Genomic DNA, 24,750 nt, shown 5'->3' with positions numbered 1-24,750 from the left:
AATGTTTTCATTTACTTTTTTCTATAGTTTTAGTGATTTGAATGACTGATTTGTATTTCAGTGGTTGGGGGCATGCATGCAAGTGGCTAAATATGTCTTATGGCTTATTTGACACGATAAGCCAACGATTTCTTTATTATTATTATTTACAGTATCCCCCATAAGTCACATCTGCCCACGAAGGATTGTGGTGCACTTTGGGAATGGGCTTATTGTGTCTAAAAGACATTATTTATTCACTTGCACGCATGCCCCCACCCACTGAAATCAGTAAAATCACTAAAACTATAGAAACTAAATTGTCCTTTAAACCAGTGGTTCCCAACCTTTTCAGGCCGCGACCCCCAAAATAATCATATTTGAACTGGGGACCCGCCCCCACCCTGACGAGCACTAAGAGTTCAGGAATTACATTTTGTATAACACGGTTTTATTGTGAAAATAGCAGATCTACATGCTCACAACGCCTCGCTCTGCGAGGCGTTGTGAGCATGTGAGCGGCTATTTTGACAATATATGCCTCTAATATTTGACAATTTGTCATTTTAGAGGTATTAAAAGTCCTTAAATTGTCACATGAGAAATGTGCAGATACCCTATATACACACTTAAAACCTTATGTTGGTTTGTTTAGTGTGGACTGAAAAAAGAAACATGTTGCACATTAAGTTAATCATCTGGGGACCCACCAAAATAATTTGGGGACCCCCCTGGGGGTCCTGACCCACAGGTTGAGAACCACTGCTTTAAACAGTTACTGAAGTACAGTACTTTGAGTAAATGTACCGGAGGGGACAGACGAGCCGTGGCTCGCTGTGACAGCGATGATGAGCGATCGGCCTCCTGATGGGAGCAGCTTCACCTCCCGCGCGCTAACTCAACAACACACTTACCGCTGACAATCAATAGCAGCCGGCAGGGAGCCACGCACGCACAAACACACACACACACACACTCACACTCACACTCACACACACACACACACACACACACACACACACACACACTCACACTCACACTCACACTCTCTCTCTCTCTCTCTCTCTCTCTCTCTCTCTCTCTCTCTCTGAGGTGCCAATTCTGCTTGACTTGGCTGCTAAACGCTTGCTTCCTTTTGTCTGTTTAATATTGAAATGATTCCTGGGCCACTGCGTGCAGCAGCAGACGTGGGGTGATAATGACACGGAATGGAATACGCGTCAAAGGCAGGTCAATACGAGAGAGCGTCTTTTTTGTTCGGACGACGTGGCTAGAAACCCAATGTGGGTTGTCCGATAATCTTCGAGCGGAGCCTGTTGAAATCTGCTCATTAAGGAAACCGTAATTATACATAATTGCGAACAACTGGAACTCCCCATTGGAATGCACTGAAGTTGAATAATCGCGATAACCCGCCGCTATGCTACGCTTTGTTCAGCAAAGTCAAGTTTTTGATTGGAAATCGTGGGTGAATGTCGGTGCCAAGTCGCTGGCAAATCCACAACGGCGGTATAATAGAGCGAGCAAATGGGAGAACGGGAAGGAGAGTTATTTCATATTTTATTAAAGATATCTACAATACATGTCTCTGTCAGCTGGAATTTTATGCTTTTGTTTGACGCTGCTGTTGTATGATCACATACAGCGTTAGTTTACAAACAAAACACAAAATTAGAATATGGAGATAAGAGGTTTCTACGCGACAGCGGCGATATACAATATAACGGGTTGAAGTGCTATGGCAGGGGTAGGCACTAGGCAGCCTTAGGCACGGGTGCCAACATTGGCACAGGAGAGGGCACTGGCACACTGGCATAAGTGGCCCATAAGTGTGATAGAGAGGATTTATATTTTAAAATAAAAACAGTCAGTTCAATTTATTTGCCTAATTTGCAGCAAATTAAAATCCTGCACATAATTCTATATTCATTAAAATTCGGAACTTCGACAGGGGAGGGAGTCGGGGAGATCGTTATAACAATGTCCTGACAACCAAAATATGTCAGAATGTTGATGGGGTGTCATTAAAATGTATGTTGACATGGCACACCGACTATCTAGAACAGGGGTTTTCAAAGTGGGTGACGGGGCACCCTGGGGTGCCGTGACGGCATTCCAGGGTGCCGGTAATTTGATAATATTTAGAATTTATTTGGACACTTTAGTATCATTTTAAACTTGAAGTACAAAGTTATTTTCAGTCAGTTCTAACCAAAATGGCTATTATATCAAAGTTTTCCTCGCAACATAATCACTAAAATATCGTCACTGTTGGGCAGAAACCTCGTATCTCCAAGTTTCAAATGTGCACGTCTTTTGGTAAAGCAAAGCCCTGCTTCATCATACAAGACTGTCGCACGAAACTAGTGAAAACAGCCGATCTACAAGCACACAACGCCTCGCGATGTGTGCTTGTAGATCTGCTGTTTTCACTAGTTTACGTTTTATAGATGATAAATACAAAACTAACGGTTTTGGACATACAAGGTTTCCACCCGACAACGACGATATGCGAATAAATATAAGGTGCTGGGAGTGAAAATTATAATGTAGGGGTGCCTCGGATTAAAAAAAATATTCATGGGGTGCCCCGAGACAAAAAAGTTTGGGAACCCCTGATCTAGTAAATAAAAACATGGCACTTCATTTCAAAAAGGTTGCTGACACTGTGCTATGGAAAGTGCTAAACTCTGCTCCTCATGTCTGTCGGCGTCTGGGTGTGGACCGTCCAGCAGCAAACACCAGTTTCTTTTAGGATTTGTGAAGTGGCTGCAAATTGCAAGTCGTTTCGTTGCGAATCATTGGTGTGTACTGGGGCTTAAAGGCTTCACTTGAGTAACTTACACATCGTGACTTAACCCACATGAAGTAATAGGGACACCCCCCAACGAACCTATTCTGAGGGCCAACATTCAGCGAAAATATAGCTGATCTATAAGCAACACATTGTGAGCTTGTAGATTGACTATTTTCGATACAGATCGGAGAAGAAAAAAACAAACCTGGGGTCTTAAAGGTGGTTAAATGCCCAATTGTTCCCATAGCCATGATATTCCCCCATTCTGAATTCCCATAGACCTATTTCATATCGCGTCATATAAGAACTGTGTTCCAATTATAAACAAATGATCTCAGCGCATATGGATATGAAGAATCAACTGATGGTGAAAAAACGCTAATGTTACTGTCACCGAATTAGTCACATTTTCGCTAGAAACAGGCTTTATCAAATATGAGTGACTGATTATCATAAACCACACAGAGTCACCTCGCAGACAAGATCGCAAAGACTGTTTGTTTATTTTTGGACCACAATGCTTATATGAGACGATTTTAAGATGACTCAATGTTATTCTCCATAGAGAATTACTTCCTTGGAACCGGGGGATGAGCGAGTCACGTCATGACTTCGTTACTCTATTTTGATCAGTGACAAGGTGAACAGAGTAGCTCTACAGTAACTACATTCTTGTGTGGTGTAAAGCCTACACAGAGGTTTTCGTGTGCAGTCTGGACAAACAGAGGCCTTGTTTCCTCCAACACCGTCATGACCCTCTCACCTCTCTGCCGGCCCTGGATGCTGCGCAGCGCCAGGATGTTCTGCTCGTCCGACAGGAACTGCCTCATCTTGTGGAAGGGCTCCTTGCCGCGGATGGTGAGCTTGTTCCAGGGCTTGGGCCGCGCCAGGATCTCGCTGACCGAGCCCTGCGAGAGGCCCAGCACGTAGTGGCCGAAGATCCGCTGGCCGATGTTGTGCTTGATCAGCTGCTCCTTCACGTGCCGGGCGATCTCCGACGTGTCCATGTCCTCGCCCTCCGAGGCGCCGCCGCTGCCGCCGCCCTCCGACTGGCTGGGCGAGGGCACCAGGCCGCCACTGGGCGAGGGCACCAGGCCGTTGAGGACGTCGGGGGACGACGACGCCCCCTGCTGCTGGCCGTGGGACTGCAGGGAGGCCTGGTGGGAGGACAGCGAGTTGGCCATGGGGGCGAGCTGGTAGTGGGCCGGGGAGAAGAGCAGGGTCGGCCCGCCCGACGCCGACGAGACCTGTAGTAGAATTTTATATATTATATCAATATATGTGCTACTGTATGTGTATCTGTCACTCAAGTTAAAGTTACTTTCCACAACAAGACTAACTTGATAGCAGGACAGCTGCCCCATGCTTACTCCTACGTCACCGGTCTTCACAACAAACTGTATCTTTAGACACTAGTTGTGCATTAAGGCTTTTTCGCATAAATCTTTTTATGGAAACACTTCAAAATTCGAATAAACTTTCATTATTCGCAAAAACATTTAAGCGCTTGGAGGAGGTGGATTTTGAGGCTTTATCGAAAAAACGTAATTATTCGTCATTATTATTCTCCGTTCCGTGGCGGCGTCGTGTACACAGAACGGTCGAGAACAACAGACTTCTAAGCTCACATTGCATCTGCAACGAGCTGTGATGAGCTTGCTCTGTATAATCAGCTGTTATCGTGCACAATGCTGTTGCGGGGTTGTGGAGTGGAGCGTCTTCTCTTCTTCTCTCTCTCTCTTATCTTATATATGAAATCTATAGGCTGAAGAGTCCTGGGCTAGAGTGCATGTTCAATAATGTGTCTCACTTGACTGGAAAAATAACGCCTGTCCGACTGCTTATTTCATGAACTATCTTCCAAGAATCATATTTTATCAGTGAATGGAAACAGGCAAAATGCGCATTTTCGTTTTTTGACTAATACTTTGCTTCCTAATTTGAATAAACTTTATGGAAACACAACTACTGTCTACTAGACACACCTTCAGCTATTCTTGTGACACCGTTTCTTATAAGAAGGGACAGGCCTAAAGGCCTCTCCATACTTCGACCAAAATGTTCGGTGAGTTGTGTTTTCCGACGTGCAAATTTCCGAACTCTCGTTCGGTCCAATGCTTTTCAGAAGTCCTGAGGGATATAATTTTATGATAGAAAAGGACCTTTTGACCGAAAACGGCGGTTTCGGTCGAAGTATGGAGAGCCCTTAACAGTCTGGAGGAACACTATGCATGCGCATTGCCATCGAGAGCTCTCTCACTTGTTGTTTAATAAATACATTGTATTCATATTCACTCTACCTTGTGGAAATTCAAATTCTATACTAGTAAGGTTTCATCAAATCTACGACAGACCGAGTCCTGCAGCGCCTTGGAGTAGAAGGTCTGCACCAGCTGCCGGTGCAGAAGCGAGTTGAGCGCCAGCTTGCCCGCCAGGGGGAAGGCGGCGCTCGAGGACGGGCTGAAGAAGTCCTGGCCGCCCACGATGCCCACGCCGGAGGACGGGGTGAAGTGGTGCGTGCCGTTGGCGGTGGCGGCGATGGGGACGGTGTCCTCGGAGGAGGAGGAGGACGAGGCCTTGGTGGAGGGGTGGGCGATATGGAAAAATACAATGTCACAATCGTATCACCATTCTTTTTCATGTTGGTTTTCAGTGGTTAGTTTTCAAGTTACTTAACAGTACATGGTAACAAAAACTAAAGGAAAAAGGAGTTTAAGACCATTTAGACCAGTGGTCCTCAAATTGGGGTCCAGGGACTCTCTGGGTTCCTTTTGAACGGTCTAAATTGACCCTTACAAGTATGTAACTCTGACAGAATACTAATGAAACCAAATGGACCCGCAAGGGTCCATTTGGTTCCATTTGTAGTTCCATCAGAGTTAAGGGGAGACCTTGACATTTTAAAGTTTGAGAACTACTGATTTAGACCAAAATGCAGGTTCAAATGAATTCTGCAATGAATCTCTAGCTGTATTAACAATTCAACAGATTTTTTTATAAGGCTCTCCCTCATTGTATCACGATATATACGATATCTCTGAAAAGGCATATCGTGGAGACATTGTATGGTCTCAACGATATGTATCACCCTATCGCCCAGCCCTACCTTGGTGGTCCCCGTGCGCAGCAGCAGCTGGGAGGTGGGGGGAGGGGAGCCCTGCAGGTTGGCACTCATCAGGGTGGCAGACAGACGCTGGCACTCCTTCACCTTCTCCCTGGACGACGCACCCCCTGCCAGGTCACAGAGGGAAGAAAAAAAACACACACACACAGAGGTCAAATATTGCGTGGACAACAAGCAGCTCAACTCAGAGAAGTAGGCTACTATAGTGGCTCGTTTTCCACTAAGTGAGACACATATTTCACAGGTTCTGGATTTGGTAAGGATGAGAAGCACTGATCTAATAGGCCTAGCTGTTAGTCCAAAGCTTATTCACAATACACTGCTACTAATGCTAGTCCAAAGCTTATTCACAATACAGTGCTACTAATGTTAGTCCAAAGCTTATTCACAATACACTGCTACTAATGTTAGTCCAAAGCTTATTCACAATACACTGCTACTAATGCTAGTCCAAAGCTTATTCACAATACAGTGCTACTAATGTTAGTCCAAAGCTTATTCACAATACACTGCTACTAATGTTAGTCCAAAGCTTATTCACAATACAGTGCTACTAATGTTAGTCCAAAGCTTATTCACAATACAGTGCTACTAATGTTAGTCTAAAGCTTATTCACAATACAGATCTACTAATGCTCGTCCAAAGCTTATTCACAATACAGTGCTACTAATGCTAGTCCAAAGCTTATTCACAATACAGTGCTACTAATGTTAGTCCAAAGCTTATTCACAATACAGTGCTACTAATGCTAGTCCAAAGCTTATTCACAATACAGTGCTACTAATGTTAGTCCAAAGCTTATTCACAATACAGTGCTACTAATGTTAGTCCAAAGCTTATTCACAATACAGTGCTACTAATGTTAGTCCAAAGCTTATTCACAATACAGTGCTACTAATGCTAGTCCAAAGCTTATTCACAATACAGTGCTACTAATGTTAGTCCAAAGCTTATTCACAATACAGTGCTACTAATGTTAGTCCAAAGCTTATTCACAATACAGTGCTACTAATGTTAGTCCAAAGCTTATTCACAATACAGTGCTACTAATGTTAGTCCAAAGCTTATTCACAAACAATACAGTGCTACTAATGCTAGTCCAAAGCTTATTCACAATACAGTGCTACTAATGCTAGTCCAAAGCTTATTCACAATACAGTGCTACTAATGTTAGTCCAAAACTTATTCACAATACAGTGCTACTAATGTTAGTCCAAAGCTTATTCACAATACAGTGCTACTAATGTTAGTCCAAAGCTTATTCACAATACAGTGCTACTAATGTTAGTCCAAAGCTTATTCACAATACAGTGCTACTAATGTTAGTCCAAAGCTTATTCACAATACAGTGCTACTAATGCTAGTCCAAAGCTTATTCACAATACAGTGCTACTAATGCTAGTCCAAAGCTTATTCACAATACAGTGCTACTAATGCTAGTCCAAAGCTTATTCACAATACAGTGCTACTAATGTTAGTCCAAAGCTTATTCACAATACAGTGCTACTAATGTTAGTCCAAAGCTTATTCACAATACAGTGCTACTAATGTTAGTCCAAAGCTTATTCACAATACAGTGCTACTAATGTTAGTCCAAAGCTTATTCACAATACAGTGCTACTAAGAGTCCCACTTTTTACGAGGGGGGAGTCCTCTGTTTTATTGCCTTGAAACACAGAAAGCAATACCATGACAAACTCTACAGGGTTATTGAGCATTATTTATTCAGCGTTGGACTGAGGAAGTGTGTGTGTGTGTGTGTGTGTGTGTGTGTGTGTGTGTGTGTGTGTGTGTGTGTGTGTGTGTGTGTGTGTGTGTGTGTGTGTGTGTGTGTGTGTGTGTGTGTGTGTGTGTGTGTGTGTGTGTTTTTGTGCGTGCGTGCATGTGTGCGGCCCCTGGCTGCGCTTGACATTGAGCCATGATGAAGTTTCATGTCTGGAAGGGGATTCATCTACTTTGTATGCGATGCCCAAAACACTTTATTCGCTGTGTCTCTCTCTCTCTCTCTCTCTCTCTCTCTCCGTCTGTCTCTCTCTCTCTCTCTCTCTGGATCCAAAGGCCCCTTCAAGCCACCAGTGTTAAAAACCTCTCCTATTTTTAGACAATTCAACAGAGAGGCGCTCTCTCCACACACCGAGCCACGTCTCTGCCGATCTGAGAAGTGCACTCAGAAATAGAGTATTTTATTTATATTTCTCCCTCCCCCCACACTTCTGTAATTTGAATTATGCAAAGACCTTGGAGTTCTTCCTAACTGCAGGGGGGCCGTGAGCCAAATACCAAAAACTGCATAAGCTGACCTAATCAAAAAGATCAGGCAGAAAGGCATCAAAGTTATGAAAAATATTCATTAGCAAAGCTTCAAGGTAGAAAACTGTGCTGTACATAAATGTATGTTCCTTGGCTTTACCACGTCAGAAAGGATAAATAATAATAATAATAAAGTATCCAGGAGATAATTTGGTGAGATGTTGTTTTGATAACCATCGCCCTGTGGGTGAGTAAATGGACCCTTATGGGTCCTAGTGTACAATGGCATGGCAGGTTTATATTGTCACTGTCGGGCAGAAACCTTGTATCTCCAAGTTTCAAATGTGTAAATTATTTCACAAAGTAAATCACTGCTTCATCACACAAGACCGTCGCACAAAAGTAGTGAAAACAGCTGATCTACAAGCACGGCGTTGTGTGCTTGTAGATCGGCTGTTTTCACTAGTTTAAATCATTTTAAAAATGATAAATACAAAACAAACGGTTTTGGATGTGTTTTCCATATTGTCGTTGTCGGGTTTCCACCCGACAACGACAATATGGAAAACACATCTCAACAACAAGGCAGTCCAAAGTAATTTACATAAAACATGAACATAAATGTTCACACACATTTTCAACATTATCTTCAAATAGTCCATAATTATCCTCACTAATGTAAGATGGCAAGGCACCGTTGCTGTCTACTCACTCTGTGTCTCAGAGGAGGGCTGTGGACGGTTCAGACACCTGCCTACCAGCGACATCATCGGTAAGTATACCTCCATACCTCCAAAGCCTGATCAACCCCTACAACCCCACCCGTTCACTCAGATCAGCCAACACAGGGATGCTGACAGAACCCTCTGTAAAAAAAAAAACGGGACAATTAATCCACTCGTCCTAGACAATTTGCCCTCCTGGCCCCCAAACTGTGGAATAAACTCCCTGTCGCACTTAGAACGACAGACTCAGTCCCTAGCTTCCGCCGTGGCCTTTGGTATTTGGTGCGCTGGTACAGGGGCTGCACCGCGACTCAGCGTGTCACGTATGCCTTAATGTGTTACAAATGTTTGTAAATATGTTTTGAATACATGACTGCTCTGTCGTAAGACAAATTTCAGTGTGAACTGACAATAAAGTACTATATCATATCATATCATATCATCATATCATATCATATCAGGTTAGGGTTAGGGTTAGAGTTAGGCATAGTAAGCTAATGGCTAAACACAGCCGAGCTAGGCTAGTAAATAAACAAGGAAAGAGAGTCGCAAACGAGTGACGTCAGCGCCTACACTAGTGAATGGCTGTTGCATGGGCTGTTGTCGCCATCTGGTGGTGATTGGTGTGTGGTGAACTACAAAACGAGCGCTCTTACCACAATCTAACTGAGTTACCCAAACTGACTGTAACATATACATTCGGTTCGAAGTGAAGTGGTATGTGTTCTAGAGCTTCAGAATTCAGAATTCTGAATGAATGAATGATTTTATCAGGAGGGCCGAATTGTCATGTGAAGCTTGACCAATCCTCAAAGTATTGGACATTTTGAATCATCCAATCATCAGACCGGGACGGACACTACACACATATTCTGGACGTACGGGACAGATAAAACCTGTTCATTCTGGACTGAAATGTCCATATATGGACGTGGGGGACACACATGGGACACACATTTACGGACAGATAAAACCTGTTCATTCTGGACTGAAATGACCATATATGGACGTGGGGGACACACATTTACGGACGGATAAAACCTGTTCATTCTGGACTGAGATGACCATATATGGACGTGGGGGACACACATGGGACACACAAAGCCACTCCTTGGAAGCGGCTTTCACCGCTTCAAAAAAGGCAAAATAGGGGAAGAAATCTGTGGAAAAAAGTGCATTTGCAGGACATTTTCAGGAAAAGAGCAGTAAATACAGAAGAGTTGAAACGAGACTCTATATATGGAGATAAGAGGTTACAGAGGGTAGCTGAGGGTATTTCTACTTGCTCCCTGAGTGGTGGTAGTGGGGACAGGGCAGACAGAGGGGCCGACCCGGAGCCAATTAGGATGACATTTTGCAACGCGGTCAAGTGCACTGAGTGGTAAAAGATCAGCGCCTCGGTGCACTGGAAACTGGAGGCTTCATTAACATGCTGTGACCTCACAGTGTCTGCACACTCTCTGCACAGGGCCGGGCTCAAGACACATTCTACACTTAATTAAGTCGCACGAAAGACTAAAAGTGTGGGGAAAGTTTTTGAAATGTAGCTCTAAACGTGTAAATAAGTCTCTTTCTCCCATCTCTCTCTCTCTCACAATTCCATCTTCATTGTTCAATTGATCTGCAGTCAGCCAATCAGGCCATTGGTCCATTTGTCTGTGCAAAGATGAGAGTGCCTTCGCCCCTTTGCAAAGGTCAGTTTTATGCTTTCATGGTGCAATAGTCCAGCCCCTCTTTGACTACGGAGTCCACGTATGGTATCGGGACGCCCCACAAGCCCTAAAAACTAAGCTCCAAACAGCCCAAAACAAACTAATTAGGGTCCTGCTTAACCTTCCCTATCAGACTCACCTCACGCTACTCACCAGCTAAGAGTGGGGTGGCTCAGAGTAGATGACAGAGTACAGCAACTTGCAATGGGCCTGGTGTACAAGATACACTACACCACTAAGATACCCATGTACCTGGCAAAATACTTTATAAACATTAAGGATGTCCATAATTACAACACAAGAGGCAGCGCCACAGATCACGTTCAACCCAGAGTCAACTCAAACAAAGGGTCAAACTCGTTCTTCTGCTATACCACAAAAATATGGAACGCCTTACCGAAGGCCTTAAAGGAGTGTGGATCACTAGCATCCTTTAAAATCGCTCTGAAAAAACACTTACAGGCAGCAGCCGTTCGCAACTGGTAAAAACAAACATAGCCCAGCCCTACCCTCCCCTGACCCGTCTTTGTATTTACCTACAGTATGTTTTTACTTTTTTTCCTGACTATATCTACTGCATAGTACTGTGTTCTATCCGTCATCATTCAGTGTTATATGAGATAATTCATGCAAGCCTTCATGCAAGCCTTGTGTTTTCTTTCTGCATGTATACAGTACAATATGATGCGTGATGAAAACTTTAGGGAATATACAAGCACTAGGAGATACGTGCAAATCAGAGGATCCTCAAACATATTTCTTAGGGTTGTTGTAGCTTAGATTTAAAACCACTTAAACCCTAGCTATATAGGATAATGGTTCATTGACCACAGTCCACCAGCAAATCTCTTCTCTGAAAATAGCAGAGTTTGTAGAACTATATTTTATCGCTGGATGTTCACCCCCCAAAATAGTGCCACTGAGGTCCATGTGGTTTAGACATGTTCTACAACCAGACAGTATAGCAGCCACAGATAGTATGTATGCTTCCAGTAGGGTAATTATCCCCTCGGCAGAGGTGTCTCCAACCCCTGCTGGTGGGGTTCATGTGGTTTAGACACCCAGGCAGTAGCAGCCACAGATATACCAGTATATAAAAATGCCTCCAGTATAGTGTAATTTTCCCCACTGCAAAGGTGTCAGATAAAATGAGCCGTCTATGTCAGATGAATGGAGATAAAACCATGTTATTACGCACGCACGCACGCACGCACGCACGTACACACACACACACATACTCCTGCCGAGCATTCATTCAGTGTCAGATCAGACAGGAAGAGGAGGGAACGCAGCGTGGCTCTCGGCCCGCTCCCAGTCTTCAAGGTCTGTCTCTGAAGTGTGGAGCCACTAGAAGCTCCATTACATTACGTATTGCGGGCCAAAGCTCCATTCCTGTTTCCTAACGGTGTTTCCTCCTTCAACCGACGATGGGCGGACAGATCGGAAACAGTACATGGGCAGAAACCTCTTATCTCCATTCCTCAACTTTTTGTGTGTTTTTTTCCTCTTCTAAATCAACGCCCTGCTTCAGCCGAGGCACTGAGCAGCAAACATTCAAAAGCCCAACAGCAGCAGCTTTCAGTGTCCTGTTTAGTTTTTGATGGTTTATCTTAGAGCAACGTTTACCCCTGCTTACAGCAGGAAACAGAACGCTAGTGCAGGGGTCTTCACCAGGGGGTCCGGGACCCCTAGGGGGTCCTCAGAGTTACTACAGGGGTCCTCCAAATCTTCCAATCCTTTTTATATTAACAACTTGAACCCTAGTGTCCATAATCTGAGAACTGTAGCCAAACATAGCAGATCTACAAGCTGAGCTTGTAGATCGGCTATTTTCAGGAAAGAGCTTTGTGTAGAGGGGGAAAAGAGCAGACTAAGTACAGAGTGAAAGGTCAAGTTTATTAAGTATTGACGGTTCAAGTGGTTAAATATCTGAAAACACAAATTTACATGAATCCAAAACTGATGATCGTGCTGTCAAACAATGAAACAATATGGAATCTCTGAAAAGGTCTCATCTCTCTCTCTCATCTCTCTCTCTCAACTCCTTGGCCTGAAGACGTTGAAGACCCCGGCGCAAGGTTATTTCATACCATTTCACATTTGACTACACATGCAGCATCCCTCAAAAAGCTTGAGCTTGCCGATCCGCTGCTTTTGAATCCTGAAAAGTACCAGTTTTGGACTTATGAGGTTTCTACCTGACAGAGACATGTATTCTTTTGAGTTGAGACTATATTTAAAAGAGAGCGTCTTTCTCTCTCTCTCTCTCTCTCTCTCTCTCTCTCTCTCTCTCTCTCTCTCTCTCTCTCTCTCTCTCTCTCTCTCTCATAGTCTCTCTCCCCCCTGCAAAAAAAAGACATAGTGTAATTGTCTTTTTCCTCCTCCTCCTCGCGAGTTCAACAGTTCCTCTTTCTGCTGTCTGAGATACGCTGGCAGCGTTTCCTGTGTGTGCCAGCCAGACTTCCCGTCTGAATGGATCCCCCATGAGGCAACGCTCCGCTCCACAGACGGAGGCATTAAAAAGAGCTGCGAGTGCAGGCGGCAGCAGCAGCGTACAACTTCTTTTTTTCTCTCTCTCCCTTGGCAGACAGAGTACCCGCCAGAGCTCCCCGCTTTGATATCATCTTGACAGCGACTTCTCGCACCTTTTTTTGGCAAAGCGTTAACGGTTATTTGAGTTTTTGCCAACGTTAGTTTATTTTACAGCGACGTTCCCTTATGTCTTCTTGTGGCTTATATAAACCGATTGCTTTTTTTTTTTCTCTTCTTTTTTTTCTGAACAGAGAGATTTCTTTCTGGTTCCATTGGCATGCTATAAGGCAGGGAGTAGTGGATGACACAGGAGTGGATTTTCACTCCTGTCCCGTCCCACTCCCACAGAAAAAGTCCTGTCCCATCCCAATCCTGGGCCAGAGTAAAAAAATAAATCCTGACCTGTCCCACTCCTGTACAATGACTCCTGGTCCCATCCCGCTCCTGGTCAAAATCACTCCCGTTCACATCCCGCTCCCGAAAAAAAAAAAAAAAAAAAATCGTGCATATGTTTTTCTATTTTGATCCATATTATATTTGATATCATGTTTATTATTATATAATGTATAATTCTATAATGTTCGCAGCTCAAAGACCTCACTTTCCTGTGCAATTTATTTCTGCGATTTGATGAACTGGTCTGGGATGATTCCCGCTCCTGCTCACACCTGTTGATTTTCATTCCTGTCCCGTCCCGATCCTGGCATTAATACAAATTTGACTCCTGTCCTGCAGGAATCCCACGGGACCCACAGGAATTCCTGTCAAATGTCATCCTCTAGCAGGGAGAGACCGTTTCGGGGGGTTTGCACGTGGGTGGCTGGAATAACTCTGCATGCCACGACACGACGTGTGATGATGCACACCAGGGGTGTCAAATCCTGGGCCCTGGGTACCAGGATTCACTGCTTCATAGGGGGAGGGGGTTTAACCCATTTAGACTGGGAATGCATTATTACGCATTATTGTGTGCTTTAAAAGGATCCCTGGCTAATACAACAAATATGGCTTAATACATTATAATTGTCCTCTATAACTACAATGTAAAATTAAAAACACCTTAAATATTGTATTTCTTCTAGAAATAGCTAATCTTTCACTCAAAAGGGGAAATACCTGTCACAAGTTGATGATGTCATAAATGTCATGTGTGATCTATCCCTATGGAATTTATGGCATGCATGTGCAAAAAACACATTTGAAATATTGATTTGATGCTCATATTAACCATAGGAATTATTACGTTTGTTTTTATTTTCACATGCATGCCATAAATTCCATAGGGAAAGATCACACATGACTTTTATGACATCATCAACTTGCGACATGAGGCTTGAGGCATTTCCCCTGTTGAGTGAAAGATTAGCTATTTCTAGAAGAAATAAAATAATTAAGGTGTTTTTAATTTTACATTGTATTTATAGAGGACAATTATAACGTATTAAGGCATATTTGTCGTATTAGCCAGGGATCCCTAAAATAGCAGATATACAAGCTCACAGCGCTGCACCGAGTGCCGCGCTGCAAGCTTGTGGATCTGCTATTTTTGAAAAATCGTGAAAATGTGTGCAAGTCTTTGAGGGTTTTTTGAAAAACCTATATTTTTTCTATGTCAGTGATGCGCAAACTTTTTCATGAGAAGGACCCCCCAAAATGATATGTATTTGGCCACAGACCTCCGTCTCAAAATATTTCGTTCCAGGGACCACCCCCAGAAGCAAAATTTGAGTTACAAAATGTTCGCTTAAAAAATACATAATTCAAAGATCTGAACACATTTACGCGACTTTTCTAAAATAGCAGATCTACAAGCTTGCAGTGCAAGTATAAAATAATTAAAGCAGAAATAAGCAGTTTTCTGCTGACATAAGCAGAAATCATGCAATTGCTTATTGTAAATTTGTATTTTTATTTTATTTTATTCCGGCGGCTAACAATGCTTCCTAAAGAAATGTTGTGTGTGTAACACTTCCTGGAGCTACAATCTGCCTCCAAAACTATAATTTTTATCTGTGAGAAGTTCTGTCATTGGTCGATTAAACTGGGTGCCCATCCAAAATAACAGACCAATCAGGACCACCTCTTGTTCTTGTTCAGATTGGTTGACCTGTCTGTCAATCCTTTTAGCCCCGGTCGGCTGGTTCATGCTCCAATGAGCTGCAAGTGATAGAGCTTCTTACAGATAAAATAATAGTTTTGGAGGCAGACTGCGTCTCCTAGAAGCACCACAGAGACTAGATTTTTTTTAGGGAACATTGTTAGCCGCCTGAATATAATAAAATAAAAATTTAAATTTTAAATAAGCAATTGCATGATTCCTGCTTATGTCAGCAGAAAACTGCTTATTTCTGCTTTAAGGCCCCTCCACCTTGGGCCCTAGTAACTCAGCCACACTTTTCCCTGCCCTTGTGACGCCCCTGGCTGTCTGTGAGCCGCTGCAGACGGCTCAATCAGCAGAGATAAATAGCATGCAGCCATGCCATGACAACACTGCTATCTGTTCCATCGCTGGTAGCTTGGTGTGGATGTTCTTGTACCCTCGATCTGTACTTATGGAGATCAAATAAACTGACAAACCAAACATACACTCTCAAGAGTTAAAGCCGCGATCCAGAACTTCTGTGAACACCCAAAACCAAGCCATGTCTAACCCTAGGCACAGGATCTACAAATGTTACTCTAGAAGAGCAGGGGAAACCAAATAGCCGACAACCACCCCACTTGTATAAGTAACGTCGTTTTAACATACTCTCCCGTATAGATTGGACTAAACATAACATTGTGATCACAATAAAATGTTAGAGTACAGCTTGTATAGTGCAGCAGTTCTCAAGGTGGGTTCCTGTTGGTTCCATTTGTACCCTCTCAGAATTATAAACGTGTCCTTGAAATCAAACACGTTTGAGAAGCATTGACATAGTGGTGGTTAAAGCCACCAAAAAAAAAAAAAAAAAAAAAGAATCCCAAGACTGAAATTTATTTTCAGACCATGTCCCAATATGTGATTTTAGAAACGCAGCATGCACGCAGTGCGCAGCACACACCAATATTTGGGGTGTTTCCCTGAAGTTCTGAACTGCCTTCACTGAACGTATGTGTGCCAATCCATGCTTCATTTTAAAGAAATATCTTCTGAAGTTCTGTTGTAATCTATTGCTATACTGGCCAATTCAAATACTCATATCTTGAAATTATAGCTGCTTTTTAGTTTGGAGATCATTTGACCTGTGTTTTGACGACTTTGTCATTGACCAGACCTTTAGTAGTGGTGAGGGGTTGATGGTATAGGACAGACACTCACCAGTGCTGAGCTCGCTGTTGTTCAGTCTCAGGGAAGACCTTTCTGACTGCAAGCTGCGACTCTTCTCCAATAGTAGCACGTCCACAGGCTTGGAGTCCTGAAGGGCGATAGAGAGTAACCAAGTACATTTACTTAAAGGTAGGGTAAGTCATTTCATTTAATTCAAATAATAACAAAATGGGTCTATGTTCTGATAGTACTAGTTACTATAGAGTGCTATGTTCTGATTAATACTAGTTACTATAGAGTGTTATGTTCTGATAGTACTAGTTACTATAGAGTGTTATGTTCTGATAGTACTAGTTACTATAGAGTGTTATGTTCTGATAGTACTAGTTACTATAGAGTGTTATGTTCTGATTAGTACTAGTTACTATAGAGTGTTATGTTCTGATAGTACTAGTTACTATAGAGTGTTATGTTCTGATAGTACTAGTTACTATAGAGTGTTATGTTCTGATAGTACTAGTTACTATAGAGTGTTATGTTCTGATAGTACTAGTTACTATAGAGTGTTATGTTCTGATAGTACTAGTTACTATAGAGTGCTATGTTCTGATTAATACTAGTTACTATAGAGTGTTATGTTCTGATAGTACTAGTTACTATAGAGTGTTATGTTCTGATAGTACTAGTTACTATAGAGTGTTATGTTCTGATAGTACTAGTTACTATAGAGTGTTATGTTCTGATAGTACTAGTTACTATAGAGTGTTATGTTCTGATTAGTACTAGTTACTATAGAGTGTTATGTTCTGATAGTACTAGTTACTATAGAGTGTTATGTTCTGATAGTACTAGTTACTATAGAGTGTTTGGGCCCTATTTGGACTTGAGCCTTATCTCCTGTGAGGAGAAAAAACTGTTTAAAAAACTTTTGGGTGACAAGTTTTCCTCCAATCAGGATAGAGTTGGGCCTTCCTCCAATCACGGTCAAGTGGGGGCAGGCTTTATATGCACCAAGGCCCGCCTTGATCCTACAGTACATGAAAACTGACACTGTAAAAGTGAAATCACTTAGTAAAGTACTGCACTTAAGTACACTTTTGAGTTATTTGTACTTTACCTTAGTATTTCCAATTTACAATACTTTAGCTTCTACTCCACTACATCTTGGATCCAAATATTGAACATTTGCTCCACTACATGGATTTGAAAACTTTTACTTCAGATTTTTATTATTACAAAACATACATTAACCCCTTCAGCCCTATACGTTTCGGCCATTTGAAAGTAGCCGATCTACAAGCTCACAACGCCTAAATACAAAACTAACCGTTTTGGACATACAAGGTTTCCACCCGACAACGACGATATGCTATAAATTTAAGGTGCTGGGAGTGAAAATTATAATGTAGGGGTGCCTCAGATTAAAAAAAATATTCATGGGGTGCCCTGAGACAAAAAAGTTTGGGAACCCCTGACGTACAGTACAGTAACAGAGTGGATGTTACAGTAGCAGTCGACACAGCAGCGTAATGCTACTGATAACGCTACAGTAGCAGTAGACACAACGGCATAATGCTACTGAACGTTATAGCATGGTAACATACAGTAACAGAGTGGATGTTAGTGTACATTAGTAGTCAACACAACGGCATAATAGGGACTTTAAGCAAGCACGGTTTTCAGCACGGTTTTCAGGACGGCTCCGCCAAGTGGAAGTACAGCTGCTATGACGCGATCGCCGTAGCAGTCACATGCGTTAAGCAAACAGCCGTCGCCGGCAGCGCAGCCCACCCCTTTCACTGAACTCTTTGGTTCCCATGGCGACACGTCTATGCAGCAGACATTGTAGACGCTACGTGGCCTCTGTCGTTGTAGGAACGGCTGCGACAGCAGGCAGGTTTATCTATCAACCATTGATCCCTCGTCTCTTACCGTTGCAGACTGCCGTAGCCGCCGTAGCTTAAAGTCCCTAATGCTACTGATAACGCCACGGCGGGGTTACTGAGAATCCAGGCCAAGACAGAGACAGAGAGAGAGAGAGTTGTGTGTGTTATATAGTCACAGCTAGGGTTGGACACGGTAACCGCCGTACCGCCGTACCGCCGTACCGCGGTAAACCGAGGTCTACCGCGGTGTCAGTGTGCTTACCGCGGTAAAAAAAGACAAAAAAAAGTCTATTTTTTATTGGAAAACAAGCGAGTTTTAAAACAGGGGAGAAGCGAGGACCGCATGCGCTCCATGCCGCTCTGCTCTGGGCCGTGTACCACAGTTTGGAAGCCACATACGTCACTCTCACTCTCAGAGACACAGACAGTCACTGCTGCTGCCTGCGTAGAGGAGTACAGAGCAGCGTAAACTTTCTTTGTAATCCACACGACACAAGGATGTTAATACATACCTTGTGTTGTGGCATATCTTTTTTTATTCATTCGGATTACTGGCGGAGCGCGGGCCGCGTGGACTAAAACCGAAAATGAAACTATTTTACTTTTTCCATCGCGTCGCACGTTGTGCCCGTTCGGCGGCGCGTCGGAGATTTTATAACCTTTTCTGTCAAGTCTTGTAACTAAAACCTGTATATAGCAGCACTCAATCACTGGGATTTGAGAGTTGCGACGTGACGTGAGTTTACAGAATCACTGTACACGATCTGACTACCCGTCCTATTCTGGTTTGTTCACACAGCTGTTTGTGTCTGAAAAGCCTACTAGCTAGCCTACGTTACTATGGTAACCCGACAGTGCAGATCTAAAAGCTCAGAACGCGTCGCGGATGCAATGTGTTGTGAGCTTGTAGATCTGCTCCTTTCAAAGCCATACCCGCTGTGCTGTACGGAGAAGTATAACTCGGGCGGTCAGGCTGTGTCGCCTCTCCACTGTGGAGAGGCGACTTTAGGGAAGATGATTGCAATATTTTGGCTTATCGCCGAACCTTAATTAATAGATACGGGGGTGCGGTAATTACCGCAGTACCGTCGGTAAATGGGAAGACGGTAATCGCGGTAACAAAATGTCGATACCGCCCCAGGCCTAGTCACAGCCAGCTTGTGCTCCTTACCTGGGCCGAAGAGCAGTTTGTCGAAGCAAACTCCATGGACTTGCGGATACTGTTGGTGGAGGGAGAGAGAGAGAAGGAGAAAAAAGAAGAGTTGATCACAAGACTGGGTTAAAGCTACTGTAAATAGACGGGAGTGCTTCTCTAGATCCTGGCCAACTCCGGCCAAAGAAAAACATTCTAACTCAATACAAAGGAGCCCTCGTCTCCAACAGGCCCAGACCATTAAAATCTGATAATTCAATGAAATCCTTAGACCCTATCAGTGCTGGCAACGTTTATTAAGGGTCATCCAGTAATCTCTTTAATGCAAACTCAATTCTCCACGATATTATCTATAAAAAGAGGGTGGTGGGGCGTGGGGGTGGTGGGGAAAAAAACTTTCATTTAAAAGGGGGGGAAAAAGGAAATTTGGAGTCGGAAAACAGGGCGAGCAACACGGATGCCACCAGACAGCTCTTTGGCGTGCGGTCTGAGCAGGATTCAATCAGCTTCATTCACTCATGTCTCGTCTAAACACTCCCAATTAAAAAATATTACGATGCAAGCTCAGGTTCCCAAATGAGCGGCGAGACGGACATGGCAGCGGCCTGGTGCATGCTGTTAAGTCCCTGGCAGCGACGTTGGCTGTGGCTCCCAATTAGCTTATCTGCCAACCTTAACTCGGTTAGGCTCTTTGATTCTAGGTGGGACAAAGATAAGTCACCATCCGACGCGCCGGACAATGGACAAAGGAGGCCACTGTTGGGGTCTTTTTTTCTCAAGTCTAGATCTGAAAATAAATGGAAAAAAAGACAAACTCTGCCAGGTATACCAGCAGCACAGGTATGTGTGTGCAAAAGCAGCACTTTTTAAAAAGTTTAGTGCCAAGTAATCCTATTTTATCAACACGGTCAGCTAAGGATATCCGCAAAATGACAGAACAGCCGTTAACCACTTACACTGTATGATGTTTATCCTCGCTGTCAGAAAGAAACCTCTTATCTCTATCTATTCTAACTTTTTGTGTTATTTGTGTAAATTAAACACCCTAATTCAGTGGTTCCCAAGCTATTTTGCTCATGACCCAAAAAAGAAATCTGATGTTTGACCGCGACGCAAACTATAGTGAAAACAGCAGATCTACAAAGCTCACAACACGGCGCCTCGAGCTTGTAGATCGGCAATTTTCACTACTTCTTCACTATTATATTTCATTTATGGAATTCCTTGGATGTGTTTGTTTCTTTGTTTGAAAATGTGAAGAAAAAAAAAGAAAAGAAAAAATCTTAAAATAATATATTTTTCAAAAAATAAAATTTTATATTTCATTTTTTGAAAGGAAAATAAATGTGTATTTTTACTTTTGTCGCGACCCATAAAAATTGGTCCGTGACCCACACATGGGATCATACAACACTAATAGCCTGCTACAGCATCACACCAAACTATTAAAAGTAGCAGACCCACAAGCTCGAAACGCGCTGTGAAGCGATGCCTTTTGAGCTTGTAGATCTGCTACTTTTGCTACTTTTGAATTTGAATCCTGAAAAGTACTGTTTTGGACATTATGAGGTTTCCACCCGACACAGACCTTATATGACCGGGGGTCCCCCAGGGCCCTGTACCAGGTCAGCTAGCGTTTCCCTCTCTACACCAAATCTCTTCTGTCAAAACAGCTGATCTACAAGCTCCCTCAGCTTGCAGAGCTGCTATTAGCTATTGCTAATGTCTCCCCCCCCCACCCCCACGATAGGTCTATGTGGTTAAAGATGTAAATGTCCGAATCCAGGGGATTCGAACCAGGGTCTCCTGTTCAAATGTTTACCGCTGAGCCAACAGAGCATGCTTGTTTGCTCAAGGGAGATATTGCATTTTGTCAGACAACAGGATGACCAAATACAACCATGTTGTCCATACAGATGCACTCGTATTAACCTGCTTGCTGCCAAGCATTCAAATCTTCAATGTCTTCCATTGCACCTTTTAATGTGAGCGATGTGCACGGGTCATGCATGGATAATGCACAGATGATGCACCACACATGTGCACGCCATTCACAGCTTTCAAACAAAAAATCTGCTTGGAAATCCCTTCAGGCATTCAAAAGATATCGTGTTTTCTTGAAATGTAAACAGAAATGATGGCTGCCATGGGAGCTGCCATGGGCTGTTCTGGGAGTCAAACATGCATTACGCATTACCGGAAGTAGGGAGTAAGGGAGAGCAAAAAGATATTTTCCTAATATATAGATTGTATAAGTTATATTGTATTAACATACTCTACCATACAGATTGTATAAGTTATATTGTATTAACATACTCTACCATACAGATTGTATAAGTTATATTGCGTTAACATACTCTACCATAAAGATTGTATACGTTATATTGTATTAACATACTCTACCATACAGATTGTAGTTATATTGTATTAACATACTCTACCACAGTGGTTCTCAAACTTTTTGGGCTTCAGTACCCCCTTTTCCTGATAGCTGAATCCAAGTACCCTCGTCAACAACATTTTGACTAGAAAATACTGACGTCAAAAGTCCAGTTTTTATGTCAATATTTTGAAAATAAAAGTAAGTAGCCTGTTTTCTATTCAGTAACAGTAAAATGTGTAAACTTAATTTGGTTTAAAGCTATACAGAGCAGCACGTTCACATACATTAGTCAATGTTTTATCATTAAACATAACAGTAAAACAAATGTTTCCATTTTACATGTTCTTTCAAGTCCCCCCTGTAGTACCTCTGCGTACCCCTGGGGGTACACCCCCATTTGAGAAACCAGTGGCGTCAGTTCAGAAAAAGCTAAGGTATGGCAACATGACTGGTGTCTTGCACGCGCGCGAACCAGTCATGTTGCCATACCTTAGCAACAGGCATGATATATTTATTTTAAGAAGAAGCACGTATAATATACAATTATATATACCTAAGTATAAAGTGACCATTTTGTAAAATTTTGCATTTGTAGTTATTTTACTGTAATTTAACAACATAATAACCAGCACAGATAGACAAAGAGACATTCATGGATTCATATTCAGAACTAACTTTTATCTTCCCCCCTGGACCCAGGGTATGGCAGCTGCATACCCCTGCCATACCCATGCCCCTGTGAGAAACACTGCTCTACCATAAAGATCGGTCAAAGAAACCTTCTACTCGCACACAAAAAGTGACATATAGTGTTAGGAACCTTCATTTAAAAAAGTTACTGCCAACTAATCTAATCTAGTCAACATGATCAGTCAATTTGCATGTCTGCAAGATGCCGCAACAGCTGTTAATGCAAAAAAACACTCAATCACATCAGTTCAGATAAGGCAGATACTACAGTACGCCGTGAATAATTTCAACTTACATTTTAGGAGAGGAGCATCTGGTTCTGTACTTGTGCCCATAACAATGTTTTGACTCGATATCTCTATCCTCCAAACAGCTTGATCTAATTTCAACGGGAGGGGAAGGACCCGCGTGGAATGCAATGGCCTTTTTTATCCAATAAACACCTCCCTCTCATTAACTCATTTAGGCCTAGACATATTTTATACTTTAGCTATTGAAAAATAGCAGATCTACACGCTCACAGCGCGGCACCGAGTGCCGCGCTGCGAGCTTGTAGATCTGCTATTTTTTTTTTTTTTTTCTTTCTTTTTTTTTTAAAGCAAACATTTGTAACTCAAATATTTGCTTCTGGGGGGTCCCTGGAACAACATATTTTGAGATGGGGGTCGGTGGCCAAATACATGTAATATTGGGGGTCCTTGATATGAAAAAGACTGATTTAGAAGACATTTTATAGAATCGGGTCAAAGAATTCAAAGACTTGCACGATTTGTTCACGATTAAAAAAAAATAGCAGATCTACAAGCTCACAGCGCGGCACCGAGTGCCGCACTGTGAGCTTGTAGATCTGCTATTTTTTATGGTTAAAGCATAAAATAATGGTTAAAATCTAAAGTGACACAGATTCGCGTTCCCGGACTAAGTAGATTAAGCGGAGTGCCGTGGCTCCACCAATGAGGCGCAGCCTCCGAGTTGCTCCCTATCTGAAGACTAAATGGAAAGGTTATGATGTTCTCGAGGGCCGGCTTGGCCCGGGGAGCATGAATGGCATTAGTGGCCCGATCCGTAAAAGAGCACTGCAGAGCCCGGTCCGGTGCCAAGTTTTCACTTTAACCTCTCAGGACCACATGGACCCGGAGTCACAGTCTGGCTCCTGCAAGGCTAAATAAAAGGACGAGTTGCCAGGTCTGCTTATTACAAGCGACTTTAACTCATCGGTTGTAAAGTTGTATACAGCCGAGGAAACCGAAGATTTTTTTATGTCTTTCACTGCTGGCTGCCGCTAATCCAGTTCCCGTCGTGCGCGATCGGACACTGCTATGCATCGTGTGTTAGCGTATTCCATCAGCTTCTCAAATCCGTTGAAATTTTGAAAATGTATCAATCCGTTCTCCATCTGTAAGCCGTGGTGTTTACACAGAAAGCTAACGGGCCGGAATAGAGGACGGACCATCCGCTACCGGTCTGCGGCCTCAATGTTAATCGGTCCGCTCCATAATGTGTTCGTGTAGAAACCGATCCCGGAGCATTAGTTCCGGCCTATTTTAGTTCGGCTTCGATAAAAACATTTTTTTTAATTAAAGCTTATTAAATCTTCGGGTTCTCGGGCATGGCGGAGAAGCCCTACAAAGAGGTATTTATTTTTTGGGCAGCAGTTGTGTTAAAGGATGACGTCACCGACATCCTCACTAATGTTCATGATAAAATAGCAAAAAAAAAAATCGACTCGGACCGTGTCTCATAGGACGGCTGTGGGCAGTTCAGAAACCCTAAAATGTATTTGCTTATTTGGTCTTGCTTCAGTTTTTTTTTTTGCTTTTTATGCCTTTTTTGACCAAGGGAGGTCCAGTAGACTGACAGGAAATGGGGAGAGAGATGGGGAGTGACATGCAGTAAACGTCGTCCGGATCGGGAATCAAACCGGCGACGCCGCGGCAACCATGCCTATGTGGCGGTGCCTTTGTGGTATACGCCTTGACCAGTAGGCCACCGGACGCCCCCTGGTCTTGCTTCAGTTTAATCACTTTAACCGTATATAGGCCTACCTGCAAATGTATTGTAAATACATGTGTAAAGGAGGTGATTCGAACCTCCCCACCTGGCCTCGAACGCGGGTCTCCCGCGTGAAAGTCCAATATCTTAACCATTACTCCAAAGGGATATCCCTATGGAACGAGGGCAGATACTAGACTTTTGAGGCTTCAGGCTGGGGCTGCGACTCTCTCCGCCACACACGTACTTGAAAATTGTGCTGAGTGTTTAGTTTGT

General features: G+C 43.0%; 1 protein-coding gene across 1 annotated transcript in view; it reads right to left on the bottom strand.

The window, feature by feature from the left end:
* Positions 1-24,750, bottom strand: part of cux1a (cut-like homeobox 1a) — a gene marked incomplete at its 3' end in the record, with an annotated part of 345,673 nt that overhangs the window by 53,353 nt on the left and 267,570 nt on the right. Inside the window, exons 14-18 of the mRNA XM_080749517.1 lie at positions 19,428-19,476; positions 16,422-16,518; positions 5,883-6,007; positions 5,131-5,352; positions 3,540-4,023 (exon numbers count right to left, since the gene is read on the bottom strand). Coding sequence (XP_080605643.1) covers positions 3,540-4,023; positions 5,131-5,352; positions 5,883-6,007; positions 16,422-16,518; positions 19,428-19,476 — 977 coding nt within the window. The remainder of the gene's footprint in view (positions 1-3,539; positions 4,024-5,130; positions 5,353-5,882; positions 6,008-16,421; positions 16,519-19,427; positions 19,477-24,750) is intronic.

This window comes from Nannobrachium achirus (genome assembly GCF_963921795.1).
Source record: "Nannobrachium achirus genome assembly, chromosome: 19".
Taxonomy (NCBI): Eukaryota; Metazoa; Chordata; class Actinopteri; order Myctophiformes; family Myctophidae; genus Nannobrachium; species Nannobrachium achirus.
This window is presented reverse-complemented; position numbering and strand designations above follow the sequence as displayed.